Raw genomic sequence first — 20,552 nt, 5'->3', positions numbered from 1 at the left:
ATCTACATATTGTTACTCAAAACTTGAAAAGATGGGGTTTTCATAGACTGCTGAATGCTTGCAAGAGACTGGGGAGTTGGAATGTGTAAACAGCTCCATCCCTGTGATTAATCTACTCTGCACACAATGGCCCCCTGGGGTGCAGGCACGCCCCTCCTTTGGTCACCTAGTAACATTTCACTGGCCAACAACTTGCTGAATAAAGTATTGTGTTGGGGGAAAGTGCTTCCCTAGCCAACTTGGATCATCTCCTAGATTTAGGAGAAACACCAAGTTTGAATTTGCTAAACCTGTGGGCTTTGCTGGCAGGAAAGAAACATTCCACCTGTAGAGCATAAAATGGATACAGAAGACATGGGCTCAGGTAAACTGGGCCCAATATTGAAGCAGATTTGGAGACAAAACCTGATGCTAAAGCAGGTGCTTCTGGGCGATGACCAAAGTGAAAGGACTTCTGGGGCCACTTGGGTCACCACGGTGGTCTTTCTGGGGTTAGAGCTCAGCGGAGCCCTCCACCAACTCCTGGAGCACACTGCAGGGACCCTGCACTCCTGCTGCCAGCGGCTGCATGTACTGCTTGACAAGGAAAAGGAATGCATCTGGAGACAAGGCAAGTGATTCTTGTGTGTATTAAGAAATATTGAAAGGATAGCCAGCCACTCTGAGATGGGTTAAGGAACCTACAAACAAGGCTAAGATAGTCCATCCACATGGGGATAATGATACAATGGGAGAAACAAGGTTAGACAAATGCACAATAATGCAAGGCACTTTGAGGCCAGTTCCAGTGGAGACAGAAATAAAGTGCTTAGGATTTTCGAAGCAGGTAAGATCCCAATTTTAGAGTGAAAAAGTGGGAATTTTGTTAGAATGAATGAGATAGCTGTACTGAAATTTAAGGAGTGAATTGGATTTATGCAACTGGAAATTAGGAACTAGAAAGCATTTCAAGCAGAGGTATCCAGCACTTATCCAGCAGGAAAATATAGACCAAATCTGAGGCAAAACCAGAAGGCTTTCTATAGTGGAATATAATATACAAGCTTTAGAATTATTTGATCTTTTTCTATTAATTGAAAAAGCACTGGAAAGACTGATGTGGGTAGAACATGGGATTGGACAGGTTGCTGGGGCAGTGATGGATACTGACATTTCAGTGATGGAGGCAGTGATGGATACTGACAAGTACATTATGGCAGGAATAGCATGGCATTGGATGACTGTGATCTCAGACAACAGTTACCCGAGATAGGATGGTTTGGGATAGGATAGGACAGGATAGGATAGGATGCCACAGATGTGTGGCATCATGAAATACAACTGTAAATGCTATAGGGTCAAGGCAATAGGGAAAGTCTCATTAATCAGGAATTCAGAGCAGAAAATGTTAAGAAATTCATTCTAGAGGACAGAGAATCCATCCAAAGGCAGTATGACATGGAGACCATCAGCTGAGCTCCTAGTCAGGATTTGAGTCTGTCAAAAGAATTGAATGTGGTTCTGGGCATATCAAGAGAAGTATTTATTCATGAAAAATGATAATCTCTCAGGAGTTCAAAATAAAGACTTGGCCCCAGGTACAAGATAAATAAAATGTAATTTTATGACTAGTGAAAAGTGAAAAGATGATTTCATGGTAATTTTAAAATAACTTAGCTATGGGGTTTTAATATATTACATAGTTCAGAATTGAATTCTAAAGATTGAATAGTTGCATGCAAAAAACAAAGGTGACCCTAGCAGTAAGAAGAGGAGGAATGAACAATATGAGTATAGTAAGAAATGATGGAGTGAGAGAGTATATTAGACTCCAGTGAGGGTTTTCACCAGAGTGAAGAGGCTTGACTTGGTTTAGTAGTCCTTGATTAGCCACTGCAGATTCTAATCACAGAATTAATATAATTAGAGCTATTCTTTGAAAGACTAATTTGAAAAATGACAATTATCATGAGCTCAGCAGGAGGAATGGTGTAAACCTAATTCAATTCTCATAGCAACAAAGTAGTCAATAAATTTTAGTATCTACAGCAACAGAAATAAGGAAGCTATCATATGCCTGCTGCCCCAGTCTCATTTGGAATGATTTGTTACAATTTAGACAAATCATTGTAGGTGAATTATATTGGTATAGAACATTAAAGTAGAAGGAACAGTTCTTGAAATCATACCAAAAGAGAAATGATTGAGGGAGATGTTGATTTCATTTGAGCAGAGTTTTATGGGTGATCATATCTGACTTCAAATATTCAAAGCATTTCACAAGCAAGAGGGATTAGATTTACTCTTTGTGACTACATTACCAAATTGGGAATTTGTCCCCAGTTCCTACTTGTGTTAGAAGAGTGACAATTGTACAAATGACTTCTCTTTTAGGAGGGATATTAAATGCCCAATAAAGGTCCTTGTAGGCTTCTAAGTTTATCTTTGCAAACCTCATTACATGTCAGTAGAGAAACATAATGTGGATTAGTTTTACACTTACTCTTTTTATGTATTTGTGTGTGTAGAAATGATTACTTTCATAGACTGCCTCATGAAAATCAATGATTATTTGGGGAGCACTGTTACACTTCTGAAGAAAGAAGAAAAGGAGATGTGTAATTTATGCAGCATGCATGATGAATGTACTCCGCCTCAGACAATGTCCGCCATTCAAGATATCAAAGCAACAGACATTGCTGCAAGTGGGGAACAGAATGTCATAGAAACAGCTACTTTTTCTCCCACAAACAGAGAGGAAAGTCATTACACAAACCAGGTCCAGCTTAAAAAAACTGAAACACAAATGAGTTCAGAATTAGTGGTAAAAGAAAACAATACATCATTGAATAGAGATAAAACAGGACAAGAGGAGTCATGGAACAAAATGTTCCCAGATAATACAGAAAATGAAGATGATAAACAAATTAATCACATGACTGTTGAGAACATAAATGGCAACAGGGAAGAGATGCATGACATAACCCAGACAACAGAAAGAGAAATTCAAGAGCCCTCAGAAAACCAAAGAGAGATGACCACATCCTTAAGAACATGTGATATCTCCAATAAATGTATGAATAGTCTTCTCAATTATTCAGATAGTTTAAAGCAAGAGAACAACATAATTGAAAAGGAGTAAGTAAATGTAATGTGACAAGTCTTATAATCTCTATTTAGCTGTGTTTTTCTATATTTAGTATACCTAGGACTTGGACACAAAGTGTTCTATTTCCATATCAAATTTCCAAAAGATATTATAAATCAATAATTTTAGTTTAAGTTATTTCTATAAAATTTATATGACTGTTATTACTAGTAGTTTGTTATAATTTTGAAAAATAAGCATATTATATGTTTCTTTAAAGGAAGAAATGACAACATAAGGGTAGTTAAAATGAACTCTTTCCATAATGTGGACATTTTTCTAAATCACTTCTTGCTCAACTATAATAACAAGAAACTAGGAGACTGCAGACTTGTTCAAAAATTAGAGAAATTTCTAGCCTCACATTTTAATTATAGCTTCAAATAAATTTTGAGATTTATTCCTAAATTATCATGAAATTTTAACCTATATCTGTAGTACTCTATGGGTCTTGGATAAACTTTGGGACATTCTTAAACCTGTATGTTTACTTTCATATCTGTATTATCTTCTTGGAGATAGTCTAAAACTTTCATTGGTGCCTCAAAAATTGAGAATAAAAAATCCCACTTTATGAATTATCTCCCCTCTACCAGGGTTAATAATCTCTATATGTTCAAGTGAAATAAAATATTCACAAACCAATATTTTCCCAGGCAAACCTATCACCCCTTAGAAGCAACAGAGAATAGAGAAAAAGATGTTGTTGGTTTTAGGAATTAAACTTAAATTTTACTACCTATTTCATCGCATAACATTTTCCTGCCCATGTGCAATTTTTAAATTTGTTAGCCACATTTTCTTATTTAGAGAAATTATATATCCTTTCTGGGATTATTTGGTAAAGCTATATGAGGAAATCATGTAAATATCACTATGTCACTTCACAGCTGTCCACTTTCAGCTAAATGTTAACAAGTTGGTTTATTTGACTCCCAACCACCCTCACTTTCCCCACCTCCCATATAGTATCAACCTTCACTCACGCCCTCTCTGCATACGGTGTGCTGTTCCTTCAGATGTATGACGCCATTTCCCTGATGCCACTGTGCGTCTCTCATCTTAGACAAGTCACTTTGCACATCTCAACCTTTGTGATCACAGCTATAATATAAAGATGTTGAATTAGTTTAACTCTGATGTCTCCACAGGTTAGAGAATCTAACAAGTGCTATGAATGTCATAGGAGTCCCTTCAATGCATGAATGACCCTCCTCTTTGAATTACTACCCCTGCAAAATGACTAAATAAGTCAATATGCTGTTTCCCATTTTGTCTGAGAAAAGCATTAGCAGTTCATCTCCTCTTATTTCAAAATGACTCCAAACATCAAGGAATGAGTCACTGTCAGACCACTCCCTCTCACACCTCTTTAGCTGTTCCCTTGTTAGTACTTTCCGCCTTGTGGCATCTGAGCCCATTGTGCTTGACTTGCATATTTAAGATGACACTCATTGCCACCCTTCAGGCCAGGAAGCCATCAGACCACATTAAAAAAAAAAGTGTCAAACAAAACCCAGCTCAGAATCTGCTGAGATTCCTCCATGGTATGTTTTTGAAAGATCTCTTTTTAAAAATTTTTATTTTTTATATTTATTTTTAATTGAAGTAATATAGGGGTACTACCATCAAGTATTACCACCATAGTGCACCCAACCACCAACTCACCCACAGTCTACTACTAAAAACCACTGTACTTCCCTTTTTGTTTTTCCTCTTCCCCACTCCTTGCTGCTTCAGTTCTGAAGTCAGCTATCATGGCTTATTTTTTCAGCTGTCTTTATCTGACTGTTAATTTAGTTATATTATTTATATTTCACATATTAGTGACAGCATCTGATATTTAACTTTCACCGTCTGATTTATTTCACTTGGCATTATCCTTTCAAGTTCTATCCATGTTGCTGCAAATAGGAATTTATCATTTTTGATCGCTGAGTAGTATTCCATAGTGCATATATAGCACAAGTTCTTGATCCACTCATCTGTTCTGGGGCATTTAGGTTGTTTCCATAGTTTATCTATAGTAAATAGTGCTGCAGTAAACATAGGAGCACAAGTTTTCATTTCAAATTAGTGTCTGAATTTTTTTTGACAGATATGAGTGGAATTACTGGGTTGAATGGCAAAGCCACATTTAATGTTTTCAGACACCTCCATACTGCTTCCTATAATTGCTGGATGAGTGAAACAAACCTATCTCTTCCAGCCTTGTTGGCCTAGTATGTCCAGACTCAGAGAGAAACGGAGAGAATAAAGCAATGTGATTACTTAGCTGCTGCACTAGATCTATTTGACTAGGGTAGGGGAAATGGAAGTATTGTAGCAGGTCTCCTCACCGTATTTCATCTGTCTTTTGGAAAAAGTGTGTATTGAGATGATCTCCAGGGCACAGAGGAGAGGTATTCATGAAGGTACACAAGGTAGGGCCACTGTACTCACTATTAAACAATGTTTCTTATTTTCTAAAGCATTGGCATCATTATCACCACCATAAAACCCAGTTCAGAATATAAATATAAATACATGACCCTCTCAGCCAATTCAACATTTTTAATATTTCTGTAGAAAAGGGCACTCCAAAGTCCAACTTACTAATATTGAGAATAGTGAAAACCTGATTATTCTAGAACTGGATATTTATGCTATATTTTGTAAAGATTCTCTTATTCATGACAATGTCTATATAACAGTCATTTTACTAGGAAGAAATGAGAAGTAGGAAAAAGGAGGAATTCAAGCTCATGATTTTAATGAAGAAATCCAGTATATATGGAGCACCATTTTATACCAGCCCACTATTATAAGAAGTTTAAATATTTTATTTCATTCCATCCTCACGCTATTTTAGATTAGGTGTTGGTTTCAATATGTAATACATAAAGAAACCAGAGCTTTGGAATGATTTGAGGAAGTGTAATATTATAGTTGAAAGTTGAAATTTTGTGTTCAAGATAACTGAATTCAATTTTTGATTCCCTTACCATCAGTGTGATCTGTTGCAAATTAAATTTTCTAAGTCTTGGTGTCCTTCTCTGTAAAGTGGTGATGATAGTGGTACTTGTATGATACCATAGTCATGAGGATTAATGAAATAAGTGTATAACCTACAACTTGATCCAAAAAGCACCAAATTTTAGCTATTTTAATATTATTAATATTTAAGTTCAAAGAAATAGTATGTGACTGATCCTTACATTTGAAATCAAATCTATAATACCCTAAAATCTTTGGCAAGTGTGACGGTGTAAAGAACAAGAGTAAACTGAATAGTTAAAATAAGTTTTGGGATTGATTCTTTTGAAGATTATAGGTAATTTGTTTCTAATTACCTTAATTAATCATAAGTTCACAGCTCTGTACCTTTCTCAGTTTTTCTAAAAATAAATAATAAATATTATCATTTGATCACCATATTTACACAATTGCAGTACCTCAAACAGATCACTCCCTCTCCTCACAATTTAGGAAATTATTCAGATATTAGTATTTGGATTATTAAGAAGCTTCAGCAATATTCATATTTATTTTGTGGAGTAAATAAGACTGAGGAGTGAACCAAACACTTAAATAATAATACCAAAAATAATTATACCAAGAGAAATACTATCTAAGATATAGAACATCCTCTATGGGCCAGACACAGCATTTTAATTATTCAATATATAATAGTTTATTAATTCTTGTACCCCACCTATGAAACAGATATTATTTTATCACCATTTTACAGTTGGGGAAACTCAGGCATAAAGACCACGATCTTGCCCAAAGTCACAGAGTCAATTAAGTCAGAGAAATGGGATTCACACCAAGACATGTGGCTGGGAGCTTATGCTTTTCCTTATTTAGTTGTACAGTAAGTAAATGAAATAAACAGGCAAATAATATCCTTTTTTTCTCTGCAGGTATCTTGACATGCAGAGTGATGATAATGACCCTCAAGTGTCTTGTTATATTACAGCTCAGTCATACATTCTACAGCATCTAGAATGCCGGATAATTAATAAAATGAGTTCCTTAGTAGTAAGTGATAATGAAGAGTTGGTCAGCAATGTCATCACCATTGAGTGCTCACATAGAGAAAAGAGAATTCCATTTCCGATATGCATTGCAATTCCATTTACTGCACGTTACAGAGGAAATTACAGGGACATCATGGTGAAAGTGTCTGATGCAAACTTTCAATCAAGTTACCTAACTCCAAATTCATTGGAGGGAATGAGGGGAAATTATAAGGTTGGTAAATCCTTGCCTACTTATGTATTTGTTGTTCTGCTCCTCCTTTAAATACCACCAGAGTGTAATACAAATATAATTGCTCCATTTGTAACAAGTAGAAGGGTTGACAGATTTATGCCAGTGCTTTCATGATTTTTTCCTTTGCTGTCCATAAAATCAAAGAACAAAAATTATTGACCAAAGTTAGAAATGAAGGACTTGGGTCTAGGACAATGAATGTTATATTTTCATTTGGGAAACAAAACCAACAGTCTGACTTAATTAGTTTCATGTCCTGGACTAGCTTTACACTAACATTTCCAATGTGGTGGGATTCTATCCAAATTTAAGAAAGTTAGAATCCCCAGATGAAAGCAGCTTTGTTTTTACCATTTATGAGTTGGAAAAATTCATTAAAAAATGAACAAGTGTGTGTGTATACCTTGAGATACTTATTAAACCTATAAATTGTGTTTAGTCTGTAACATGTATAATAGCATAGTGGTAGCTAGGATGTTCTTTGCAGAGAAAGATTAGCTGGGTTTGTTATCTGGTTCCCATGCTTTCTTGCAATGTGAACTTGAATAAATTATGTAACTGTGCTGTGACAGTTTATCTGGAAAGTAAACACAATACAATAGTTTCCTCTGATTTTTTGGGAGGTGGTACATTCCAAGACCACCAGTGGATGCCTGAAACCACATTACTGCCGAACCCATGTACTGTTATTTCCTATACCTACATACATATGATAAATCTTAATTTATAAATTAGCCACAGTGAGAGATTAACAATAAAAAATAATACAAAAGGACAATTTTAACATTTTAATGTAGAAAAAGTTACATGAATGTGGTCTCTGTCTCAAAATACCACACATATTTTCAGACCATTCTTGACCATGAGTAACTGAAAGTGCAGAAAGATTAACCACAGCAAGGGAGGACCAGTGTGTTGGTTTCTGTGATCTCACAGGATCATAATGATTAAATGAGAAAATATACTGAAGAAGACAAAAGTAAGCCTATGTAAATGCAATACTTGTTACTAAATTAAGTTTTCATAGTAGACTTTACTGTAGTAACTTCTATGGTCACAAACTCATGTTAAGCAACATATACAATTATTAAACTTAGTATAGAGTTGATGGGAGCTAAGGCTTAAGATTTGTTTGTGTGTCACTGAACTCATTTTTAAACAATTATAATACATGTTTTTTCACCTTTATGCAAGTTGACATTATTTGAGATGAAGGCAGAGAAATACAAATAAAAAAAAAATTTTCAGCATACAAGAAAATCTTTAAAACACATGTCTTCGTTCTTGGATTTTTCTCTTTTCAAAGTTACAAAGTTATGCAGTTGAATGTAAAAGCTCAGCCAATTTTTACTCCAATTCATGCAAATAATACTTTTTCTAAAATTTAGTCTAGGAAACCTGTAAGTCTATAAATATTCTGGTCAGTATTTCCCTTGATTGTGGGTTTTTTAATCATGGCCCATTTATGTGATTGCCTTCATAATAAAAACAAAAACTACGAGCTCTGTGCTTTTTCACCAACTGGGCCAGGGGTGTTTAGCAAACAGATAATCAAAGCAAAAGGGAAAAATATAAAAGAACCATCATCTACCAGAAAAAGTAAAAGCATATCCTTTTCTCTTTATAGTATTCTAATGATAGTTACCCCTATTTTTAGCTCAAGAATATTCAGACTCTGGATTCCTTCCAAATTTTTATGTGGTTTATATGACATTTAAGAATTCTAATTCTGGAGTCAGATAAACTATCCTCAAAGTTCTGTTCATGACACTCCTCTGCTCTAAGCCCCTTCCGCTCTCCCAGTCTCTGCCAAGAACGCTGTAAATGCTTAGCAACAGCAACTGGTTCCCAGAAGACCTTTCTTTCTCACCTCTCATCATTTTCCCTCTAGCCAATTAGAAACATTCATCATGCCCTGCATTTTCCCAGCAATAGATTCACGCAGTGATATTGTGAAATCTCTTAGTCAGTTTTCAAATGCTAGATTATTTTCTATTGTGATTGTCCCTAAATGTTTGTGTGTCTTCATGATTATGCACTCAGGCTGGGGCGGAGCTGGGTTGGTATCCAGGAAAACATGAATAAAGCAAATTTCTTTTAAGTCTTCCTTCTCATTTTAAGCTTTGGCGATTATATGAGTAGATAATGTTGTTTTCATTTATGTACTCAGCTCCTTTTTATGTGAGGAAAATGCTTGACTATGTCTCTGCCTATACACATGTAATTTAAATGTCACTGTAGAAAAAAGAAACACAAATATACCTCTCTGCAATCGTTTGCTAGCACATGGAAGAGAGAAATAGACAAAAGGACTTTGCTAAAAGATTGTGAGTTGTCAGGAGGAAGGATTTACTGACAGTACAGGTGCTACAGCATTTGCATAAACTATCTACATGATGAAATTTCATACCTTGGAGTTCCCTGAAACAGTTTGTGCTATCTGGATAATGGCCAATCTAGAAAATTCAGTCTGACAAAAGGAGGCTGGGCTTCCAGAAACAGTAATATTTATGAAAATGCTGAATGTGATTATCCATTATAGATACACTTTTTAAGAAATCAATTTAAATTTAAAATGCACTTTTTTCTTTTTTTTATCATGTTATCCAAATTTGAAAAAACTCCTAATTCTCTAGTTTACTTCAACTCATGAAAGGATCGCCCATTTGGGGCTAATGGAATCATTCTCACTTGTGGGAAATGCCAGGGATGGCATACGGATTTTTTTTATTTTTTATAGCCACAGAGTATGCACAGCATATTCCCCCAGAACAGATTAATGTCCTGTTTTAATGTCCTTCAATCCATACAGGGGACCTGTGCAGAAGTGAAAGTTTACAAGTTGGGTATCTTTTCTGTTGTGTCTTGTTTGAAGAAAGAGACCTTCACAATAACAAAGAAAGGTCTTACACTTAAGCCAAGCATGGATTCTCGAATATCCTTAAATTACCCTCCAGGGGTTTTCAGCTCACCAGTGCTTGTGCAATTAAAGGTAAATATTAAAAACCGGTGAGTTCTTTCTTATAGAGTTTGTGGGTCAGGATCCTAAAGAATGAAGATATTATGAATATTTAATACTGTATAACAATAAGTGAATTTTTCTCTTACATTTTAATAACCTAACATACAGTATTATTAGTGATAAAGTGATGATTTGGAACATGCTATAACATTAAAATCCTTGCTTTAAAGAAAGTTTGTTCAATAAATGGTGCTGGGAAAACTGGGTCGCTACATGCAAAAGAATGAAGCTTGACCACTACCTCACACCATACACAAAAATCAACTCAAAATGGATTAAAGAACTTGACATAAGACCTGAAACCATAAAATATATAGAAGGAAATATAGGCGAAACACTACATGATTTGCACATCAAAGACATCTTTACAGACACATCACCCAAAGCAGTGATAGTGAAGGCAAAGATAAACAGCTGGGACTACATCAAATTAAAGAGCTTCTGCACAGCAAAAGAGACAATAACAAAAACAAAGAGAAACCCCACCAACTGGGAGAACATTTTTGCACCCAACACTAATGATAAAGGACTGATCACAAAAATCTGCAAAGAGCTGCTGAGACTCAACAACAACAAAGAAAATTATCCAGTCAAAAAATGGGCAGAAGAGCTAAAAAGAAACTTCTCTGAAGAGGAAATGCAAATGGCCAACAGGCATATGAAAAAATGTTCAATATCACTTGTCATCAGGGAAATGCAAATCAAAACTACCATGAGATACCATCTTACACCAGTGAGAATGGCACATATTAAAAAAACTAGCAACAACAAATGCTGGCGAGGGTGTGGAGAAAAAGGAACTCTTCTGCACTGTTGGTGGGAGTGCAAACTGGTCCAACCACTGTGGAGAGCTGTGTGGAGATTTCTGGACCTACTAAACATAGAGCTTCCATATGATCCAGCAATTCCACTCCTAGGTATTTACCCAAAGGACACAGAAACATCAATTCCAAAGAACACCTGCACCCCTATGTTTATAGCAGCACTGTTTACAATAGCTAAGCTTTGGAAACAGCCCAAATGCCCAAAAATAGATGACTGGATCAAGAAGATGTGGTACATATACACCATGGAATATTACTCAGCATTCAAAAAAGATAAACACATGCAATTTGCAGCAACATGGATGGCGCTGGAATGGATCATGCTCAGCAAAATAAGCCAGAAAGAAAAAGAAAAATACCGGATGGTCTCACTCATAGCAGGAATCTAGAAAACTTAAATAAGGGACCAGGAAAATGATTAACTATAAGAAAGTGAAAATCAAAATCAACAAAAAACTATGAACCAGAGACACTTTTAGGGGGGCGGGGGCGGGAGGGGAGGGATTGGGGTCAGAATGGGGGGGGCTGCAATTGTATGGGGAATATAAAAATAAAATTTATTATTTATAAAAAAAAAGAAAATGAAAAAAAAATAAAATAAATGCTTACCAAGTAACTGAAAAACACTACTAAATTCTATGAATTCAAACTAAAATTATTTTCAGTTATTTTTGAAAGCAGTACGGTGTATAATATACTTACTGGCACAAGTAGGTTTAATTCCACATCTCCAGTTTCTCTACTATTTGGTTTCATAACCTTAAATAAACCACTTAATCATAGCCTGAGATTTTTTTTTTATCTATAGAAGATGGAAAACATCTGGTAGGGTTATTGTCTGTCATACGGAAGCAAGTCAAACTAATGTAACTTAAGGAAGGGTATGAGGAAAACAACTGGATTGTCAAACATTACCTCACCAATATATCTAATTTTTAAAATTTTTTTAAACTTTAAAAATTCAATTCTCAAATAGTATATAAATATGAAAGATTTGCATTGACTATCCTCAAAACAAATTTGACAAATACAGGAATAAAAACTGATAATAGAAAAAAACGATCTGATGCTTTTAAGAGTCAATTTTGCAAGGCTTTCCTGGATTTTCAGCTTGTGGCATCACAGTTCAGTGTGTTGGAAATCAATGTAATCAGTTTTAAGACTTTACAAAGAGAAGGGAAACAAGATTTCTCACAGATTTACATGAGAGTCCTCTGCAAGACACTGCATTGTCTAAAGATTAGTTCTTTCAAGCTACATTCATACACTTAAGAAAAATTTCTGTATCTTTAAAAAAAATAAAAATAAAAAATAAAAAAAATAAAATCCTTGCTTTAAGTTATTTATTTAAAGTTTAGTGTTTATTTAAAGACTATCATAGCTAATTTTTACCATGTTTTGTATATAATATTTGTTAGCAAAAATATGTTGAGTGTGTATAATAGAACTGATGCCAGATATACATACATAGATGTGATTCAAGATTTTCATTTGAGAGAATGTCAAAAAAGAGGCTGATCAGTTAAATTATTAATGATTATGGATATTCAGTTATACTGTATCATAGAATAGCCCCTTTATAGAATAACATGTACAAATGCTGTTTATGAGGTATATAATGACATGCCAGTGTACATTTACAAAGATTTATTTCCTCAAATATTTTGTCTTCCTAGCTTCAATTCTTCCCCATGCTCTCCTCTTTCTTCCAGTTGTTACCAAAAGTAATAAGTGTTGGTAGAAAAGCTAAAATGAAAAGATGCTCTAAATAATTTATTCAATAAATTATTCTATAAAGTTAGAGATTGTTGAATTATTTGTTTTTATTGTTAAACATTGTGAGAGGAAATATTTAAGTAAATATAATTTTGTTTTTCTCATTCTAAAGATCACTTGATCTAACAATAGTTCTAATTAGAAATTATGTAAAATGTCTATTTTGTTTTCTAGGTCATTTTGTTGCCTACAATTAAGAGTGTTTCTCAGTTATTTATAACATAGGACAGGGAGCCTAGATTTCAGAGAGACTTTATAAAAGGGAACTAAATGCTGTGTTCTTTTATAAATCAATACAGTGTCGATTCAAGGTAATGATGTATAGAGAAATATATAAAACTATGTTCTATCAAATTTTCAGAAAATTGGCTTTAGAAATCTGCTGATACTTTGCATCTTTTGCTCTTTAACGATATACAGATTTTTTTCTCTTTGTTGAGGTCCAACCAATAGAACCATCTCTGGTGACATGTTTAAAAACACAGCAAGATACTTCCTACCTGGTATTAGCCACGAGCCCTCTGATGCATATTCAGCATCCATCAACACATCCTTTCCAGAAACCAGTCACCATCTTCCTGCCTTGCTCTCAACACCCTGATAAAAAGAATCTTGGGCCTGAGACAGACCATAAAAGAACAGCTAGTGCCACCACAAACAGGATCATACCTTTATACCTCAACTGGTGAGTTATCCCAATATGCTCACATGGTGGTTAAAAAAAAAGAACATAAATGATTAAAGAATGTAGTTAAATAACCATATTGAAATGTTAAGAAATATCTTTGAGATAGAAATAAAATGTTGTGAATCCAAAAAAGTTAATGATTTTCTTTGTTAGTGGGCCCAAATGAATGCTATATGGTAAGAATGATACAAAAGAGGTAAAATTAATCCAGGCTTTCAAAGAATTTATGTTTAATTAGAAGGTATGGTGAGGTGGTTTTTATTTCTATACTTAAAAGTCTTTTGTTTGTGTGGGAATAAGAGTGACCTGGTCTTTCCCAACACAAATTAGAGTTCCTTATTGACAACAGGGTAGATTCCTTTCTTTCTTAATCTTCATAATTATACAAAATCCTTACCAATGAGATAAGTGTGCATACTGAGTTGCCAGCCAGAAGTGTCACAAGAAATTAAATGCTTGCAAACAATTTTCAAAATGCACATGAACCATTTTGTATGTAAAGTGCTTAGAACAGTGCACAGCACATAGTAAATATGAAATGAAAAAATGAAACACTAACAAACAGGTAGAATGCATCAAATAATAGTAACCTGGGTCTTAATTCCTGTCCTCTTATTTTATACTTATTTTCTTTTTCTAATGAAAAAGGTAGAAGGGAAACTTTCTATTCTTTGTTTCTGAAGGGAAAATATTTTGCTTTTAAAAATCAGTAGAGAGAGAAACAATTTCAGACACTTATTTGAAATAACTACTATTAACTGAGAAGCTACCACTTGCTAGGCTCCTTAGATATATTATCTCACCCGGCTCCCCAGCCCCATTCTTCCTTCATTTTATCAGCTGAAAGACTCAAACTGATTGAGATAACAACTATACCTAGCAGGTGGTATGACCTTGGTCTGGACTCATGTAACTCTGTTGCTAATCATGATTCTGTATCACCATCATTTATTTAGTCTCAGGCTTCAAGGCCAGAAATTAAGAGGATTATTTTCTCTTTCTCACTATACTTGCAATTTAGGAGCTGGCAATAGAAGAATGTTGGGTTGTGATTGGGAGGAGAACTCAAACTTTCTCTCATGTTAGATAAGTGAGAGAGAACCTAGAAAAATAGACACGATCCAGTTATATATACTTTTGAAATTTATATATATACATATATATATACATATATATATATCCCAAGTGACAATTTAGTTAATTCATTTTTCCGTTTATCAAAGTAAAGCAAGATTTAAAGCCTGAAATATCTGGGGCTTCCAATTTAAAATGCATTATTCTAGTCAAATATTCTCTTTCAGTTATCCCCTAAAACATCTATATAGATAGATATATAAAGATGAGAACAGAAGCCATCCTAAAAATTGATTCTGATTGGCAATCTATTGCTACACTCTGCTAAATATTCCTACTGTTTATAGGCTAGATGGCAAAGGGTTAATAAAAATAATTTGTGATTGACATGAATTTTATATCGTAAGGCAGCTCCACTTGCCAGAAAGATAATAGGAAAAACAATTTTCCTTTCCCCTGTGATCTGATACCATAGTTTATATATACCAACGAGAATATAAATTTATCCCTGTAATCCACAGATATCATATTTGGAATTGATAAAACCAGTGTTCCTTTGCCCCTCCTCTGCTATATTCCCACATCCCTCAGCAACCATAAGGCAGACTGTAGAGAGAAATTGGAAGCAACATATCGCATTGACAGAGATGAAATTCCCAGTATTAAGGGCTAAAGGTAGAAGTGATAAGAGCTCTGATAGAAATGCATGCACAGGGTAGCACATTTTCATGCACTCAGTGGTTTAAACCATTGAAAATTCAGGTAGCACAGGTGGGAGCTTACACTGTCTCCAGAGGAATTACACTATAAAAATGACTAGACACTGAAAATTGCTTTAGAAATTATGTACTTGTACCTGTGTTCTAGATATAAGAGATTCGAATGTCTAAGAAACTAAAAAAATGGGTGGATGAACATTTACTCATGCATAAGAAGAAATCCAAACCCTACATGGTGTCTTAGGAGAAAAAAATGTGAATACCAATCAACACCAAGATTTCAAAAGAAAAACAAAAAAATATACAAGTAAGCAAAGAGAACATGATCATAGTATCTCAGGGTAATCTGAATGAAAAACTTATAGTTAACGGAGAATATTACAGAAATACATTGTGTAAGTTTAGCTGTATCCATTAAGTATAATTTCTAAGAAACAGAGGGACTCAGGATATACCAGAAACAGATGAAAGCACAGCAGAATCAGATGCAAAAAAATCACACTGAAATGAAAAGGGATGAAGCTGGGGCCTCCCTGGTGGTGCACAGCACTATGAAGCTACCTGCAGCCACTGCAGTGCTAGTTCAATCCCCAGCCAGGGAGGTGACCCACATGGCACAGTAGACCTCTCCTGACCCACCTGCTGCTCCCCTCAGCAGTGTGTTATGGTATGCATAAATAAATAAATCTTAAAAAAAAGAAAAGGGACAAAGCTATCATAAGGAATCATTTGACATGATGTAATCCAATAATTATAGGCACCATAGAAGATACCAATACAACATTAAAAGAAGTATCAAAGGCATAGTTGAATTTAAATTTCTGATATTAAAATCTTGAGTTAGAAAACATGATAATTAGACAAAATTTATGTAATAACATACCATACTTCGATGTAACATAGCAAATTGAAATATAGGTTTAAATAAATATAAATCTATATACACCCATTCAGGAGAGGCAGATTAAGTAAATGGAAAAAAAAATCAGTCTAACCAACTTCAAGGGAGGAAATGAACTAAAACCTTCAAGCTTTTGAAGGGAAGTTGTTATGAAATTAGATTTTCATTCGGCAAAGATGTTTGTTTTTCAATGTACATGCTCACAAAATGTAATATTCATATGTTCTTAACAGTATAAATAGATAATATTAATGAGCTAACTTGATGGAGTAAAACTTAGGAGACTAGGAATAGGTAAGCTTTATTGTCATGATTAAAATCTGGGTCTGAAGGTAAATAATATAAAAGCAAAGAGGGAAAAAGTAATGTGGCTAAGAGATAACAGAAAGAAAACCAACCAAAAAAGACCCTGGTGTCATTAAACAGAAAACTTATGATGCTACAAATAAAATAATCAATAGGTCAACAAATATAAATGGACTAAACATCTTTTATACTATGTTACAACTTAATTTTAATTTTTCTGTACTTACAACTTAATTTTAATTTATAACCTGTATTTGGGGCAGCTCCCTTAGATTTATAAAACATCTTATGAGTGTTCCAATTAGTTGTATAAACTATTCTCTTCAATCAATTATCTTTCATTTCCAACAGACTATCACTATATTTTAAAAATTTTTTCCAAGCTGTTATTGTTTTCAATTTGCTTTCTTATCATAAACACTTTTATTTTAATGCTTCATTAAGACCATTCTAGGGCCTCCCCGGTGGCGCAGCGGTTGAGCGCTGGGTTGCGAAGCTGCCCCGCAGCCTCTGCAGCGCCGGTTTGATCCCCGGCTGCTCCCCGGCCACCAGAGGAGGGTCCCACATGGCACGCAGACCTCTCCTGCCGCCCGCTGCTCCCCTCAGCAGTGTACTTCGGTCCTTCTGCCTGCTCTGCTCCCCACTCTGGCTCTGGTGAATTCTCTCGCCCTCCCGCGCTTCTGACTGTACCCAGTGCTTGAATAAATAAATAAATAAATAAATAAATGTTTAAAAAAAAAAAAAAGTTAATTAAAAAAAAAAAAAAGACCATTCTATCAGTTCTTCGTTTTAGCATGATTTTCACTATCTGTTAGCATAGTGTAATCTAGTACACTGTCCATCACAACTAATTTTGTTCAATGAATTTATTTCTAACTATTGATTATATTTTTTCATCAGATAAGCTCATCCACCACCACCCACCCCATCCCCCCACCCCTTCTTACCCAGAGTGGCTTTTGTTTGCTTCTATGTCCCATTCTTGAGTCAATGTTCAGAAAACATTCGATTGTTTTTGTTGCCTCCCCTTTTGTGGCCAATGCTGCCCTTTGGGAATTTCAGGTTTCTGACTCAGTGTCAGCCAACAGCTGGAGACTGGAGCTGTTGTCCCTGAACACATACTAAGCTCCAACTCCCACACACCTGGTATGGTGTGTGTGGTGGTGGAAGAACCTAAAAAAGGTAGGGGTGTTCATAGAATCAACTCCTTATACGCCTTAGGGAGGGAAGAGAATTGTAACGTTTGACTTTTTACTTTTTACAGATTTTTTACAGATTGGATTTTCTTTCCAATCTTCAGTTCATCTAAAATGTGCATGCACACCTATGACATTGTGCCTCTCATTCCTAAGTTGAGAGAAGATGGTCATTTGTCATGGATTCAATTGACCAAAGTGGCAATTTCTTTTTACTCCTCCAATTCTTTGCCTTAGTACATGATTTCTCTGCTAGGAAATCCTTTTTTTTTTTTTTTTTTTTTTTTACCTTGTTTAGCTGAAGAACTCTTGCCATTCTTCAAGTGGCAGCTCAACTCTTTGTTTTTATGTCAAGACATTCTAAGATCTCCAGGAGGGATTGACTGCTCCTCTCTCTGTGCCAGCCCAAGTCTGTGCACATCCCATATTGTACTGCAATAGGATTATATTCTTTTTCTCACTTATCATCAGTCAGCACAATTACAACACAGTAGATATTCAAAAAATGTTAAGTGCATTAAAACAATGAGGTGTTGATCTATACTTGTATTAATTCCTCCATTTTTGACAATGCTAACTTGATATAATATAATATGATCTTTTGTTTTGTGCCACAGATGACAGATACAATTTCTCCATCTAGTGGAACATAAAACAATCAAACGAGAACCTTTATCAACTGTTTATTTACATTCTTTCATTAAAGAATGAAAGTCAGTTGAGCATTTTCTATGGAAATAGAAACACAATGAAGCAATCCATGAGTCATTAAAAAAAAAGACAAAAATTATTTGAGGTCAGAGCATAGTCTGCATATGAAGAATAAAAGATCTTTATTACATGACATTCCTTTTTATCTGAGTGATTATTGAAAAAGATGAGAGCCATTAATTCTAAGCCAGAAATGGTTTCTTGACAATAGTGAAACTGGATATTAATTTATGAGTTAGACTTATATTATACAAGAAATAGTTTATTTTTAAAAAAGATTTATTTATTTATGCATACAAGAACTGGGGTGTAGGACAGAGGTGGGAAGTGAGAAGATTCACTAGAGACAGAGTGGGGAGCAGAACAGGCAGATCTACTGAAATACACTGCTGAGGGGAGCAGCAGGCGAGACAGGAGAGGTCTGCTGTGCCATGTGGGTCACCTCCCTGGCCAGGGAGCGAACTGATGCTTCAGTGGCCGGTGATAGCTTCATAGTGCTGAGACTTTAACCCCAGGAAGTCCCATATTATACACGAAATATGGTAATATATTTTTGCCCATGAAAATGACATTGCCTATATAATACTTTGGTTTTATGATTATGTTGCTCAAATATAAACTGTGAATCATATGCAAAGATGTTTGAAAAATACCCATATAACTTAAGAAACTGAATATTATGAATATAATTGCATCTGCTTGCTTGCTCTTCCCCATCCCATTTCCTGACTCTACTATAACTAGGCCTCATCAACACCAGTTCGCAGCTATTTATAAATTCTGAATCATTCCTTTGATTTTATTTTTTAGTTTTATCATATACATTTGATTTATCTCTATCCAATAGCTTGTTTTGTTATATCTGTTTGAAGTTTATAAAAGTTGTACAGAGTTTCATTTTCTTGTTTTTTCATTTATCGTTGTATATGCTCATTTTCACTTCTACATAATGTTCTGTTGTACAACTACATATTTTATTTAGCCATTTTCCTGTTAATGGAATTTCCTGTTAATGAAAAAATACTTTTATTTCTTAGCTATTACAAATAGTACTACTAGGGCCATTCTTGACTAAGAATATTTATGCAAGTGTTTTTTTTTAATATTCATTTATTTATGCATATAAGAACTGGGTAACAGGCCAGAGGTGTGAGGGGTGAGACTATTCACCAGAGACAGAGTGGGGAGCAGAACCGGAAGACTGACTGAAATACACTGCTGAGGGGAGCAGCGGGCAAGTCAGGAGAGGTATGCTGTACCATGTGGGAAGCTCCCTAGCCAGGGATTAAAATCTTGCTGCAGTGGCGGCAGATAGCTTCATAGTTTGCATCTTAACCCTTTGTACCACCAGGGAGGCCCTGTGCATGTAGTCCTTTAGAGCACTCACCTAGATGTCTAATTAGTGGGATGATGGATAATATGAATATGTGTGATTTTCTTATTGTTAAAGTCTAGCATCAAGCATAAGTAACATAAAAAACAGCAAAAACAAAAGGAAAAAAATGCAAAAATAATATGGCAAAGAGATAACAGGAAACAAAATTCAACTCGGTGACATTAAAGAGAAAACTTAAGATAAACTAAATATAATCCCCCACTGCTGCTGCTCATCTTCTCCAGTCTTGCATATTGTCAGATTGTGTAACTTTGAATATCTAATAGATGCAAGTTGGATCTCATGTAGTTTTAATCTCCAACATTCTGATGACAGTGAAACCGACATCTTTCATCTCTTTTGTTAGACAATTGTAATTTCTGATGTGTGAAATGTCTATTAATTCCTTTGCTCACTTTAAATTTTCTACATGAATAGAATTTCTTATATTCTCAGTGCTACTATTTCAACAGTTTGTGACTTGCATTTTCATTTTTTTGAGCCAAATTTATCACATTTTATTTTATAATTAATGCTTTTGATCTTTGTCACAAATACATCTTTTGAAATTATAAA

General features: G+C 34.9%; 1 protein-coding gene across 1 annotated transcript in view; it reads left to right on the top strand.

The window, feature by feature from the left end:
* Positions 1-339: 339 nt before the first annotated feature.
* Positions 340-20,552, top strand: part of DTHD1 (death domain containing 1) — a gene marked incomplete at both ends in the record, with an annotated part of 53,720 nt that continues 33,507 nt past the window's right edge. The window contains 5 exons of the mRNA XM_084234252.1: positions 340-610; positions 2,508-3,117; positions 7,033-7,363; positions 10,197-10,376; positions 13,447-13,691. Of these exons, the coding sequence (XP_084090378.1) occupies positions 340-610; positions 2,508-3,117; positions 7,033-7,363; positions 10,197-10,376; positions 13,447-13,691 (1,637 nt within the window). The remainder of the gene's footprint in view (positions 611-2,507; positions 3,118-7,032; positions 7,364-10,196; positions 10,377-13,446; positions 13,692-20,552) is intronic.

This window comes from Talpa europaea (genome assembly GCF_964194135.1).
Source record: "Talpa europaea genome assembly, chromosome: 5".
Lineage (NCBI taxonomy): Eukaryota > Metazoa > Chordata > Mammalia > Eulipotyphla > Talpidae > Talpa > Talpa europaea.
This window is presented reverse-complemented; position numbering and strand designations above follow the sequence as displayed.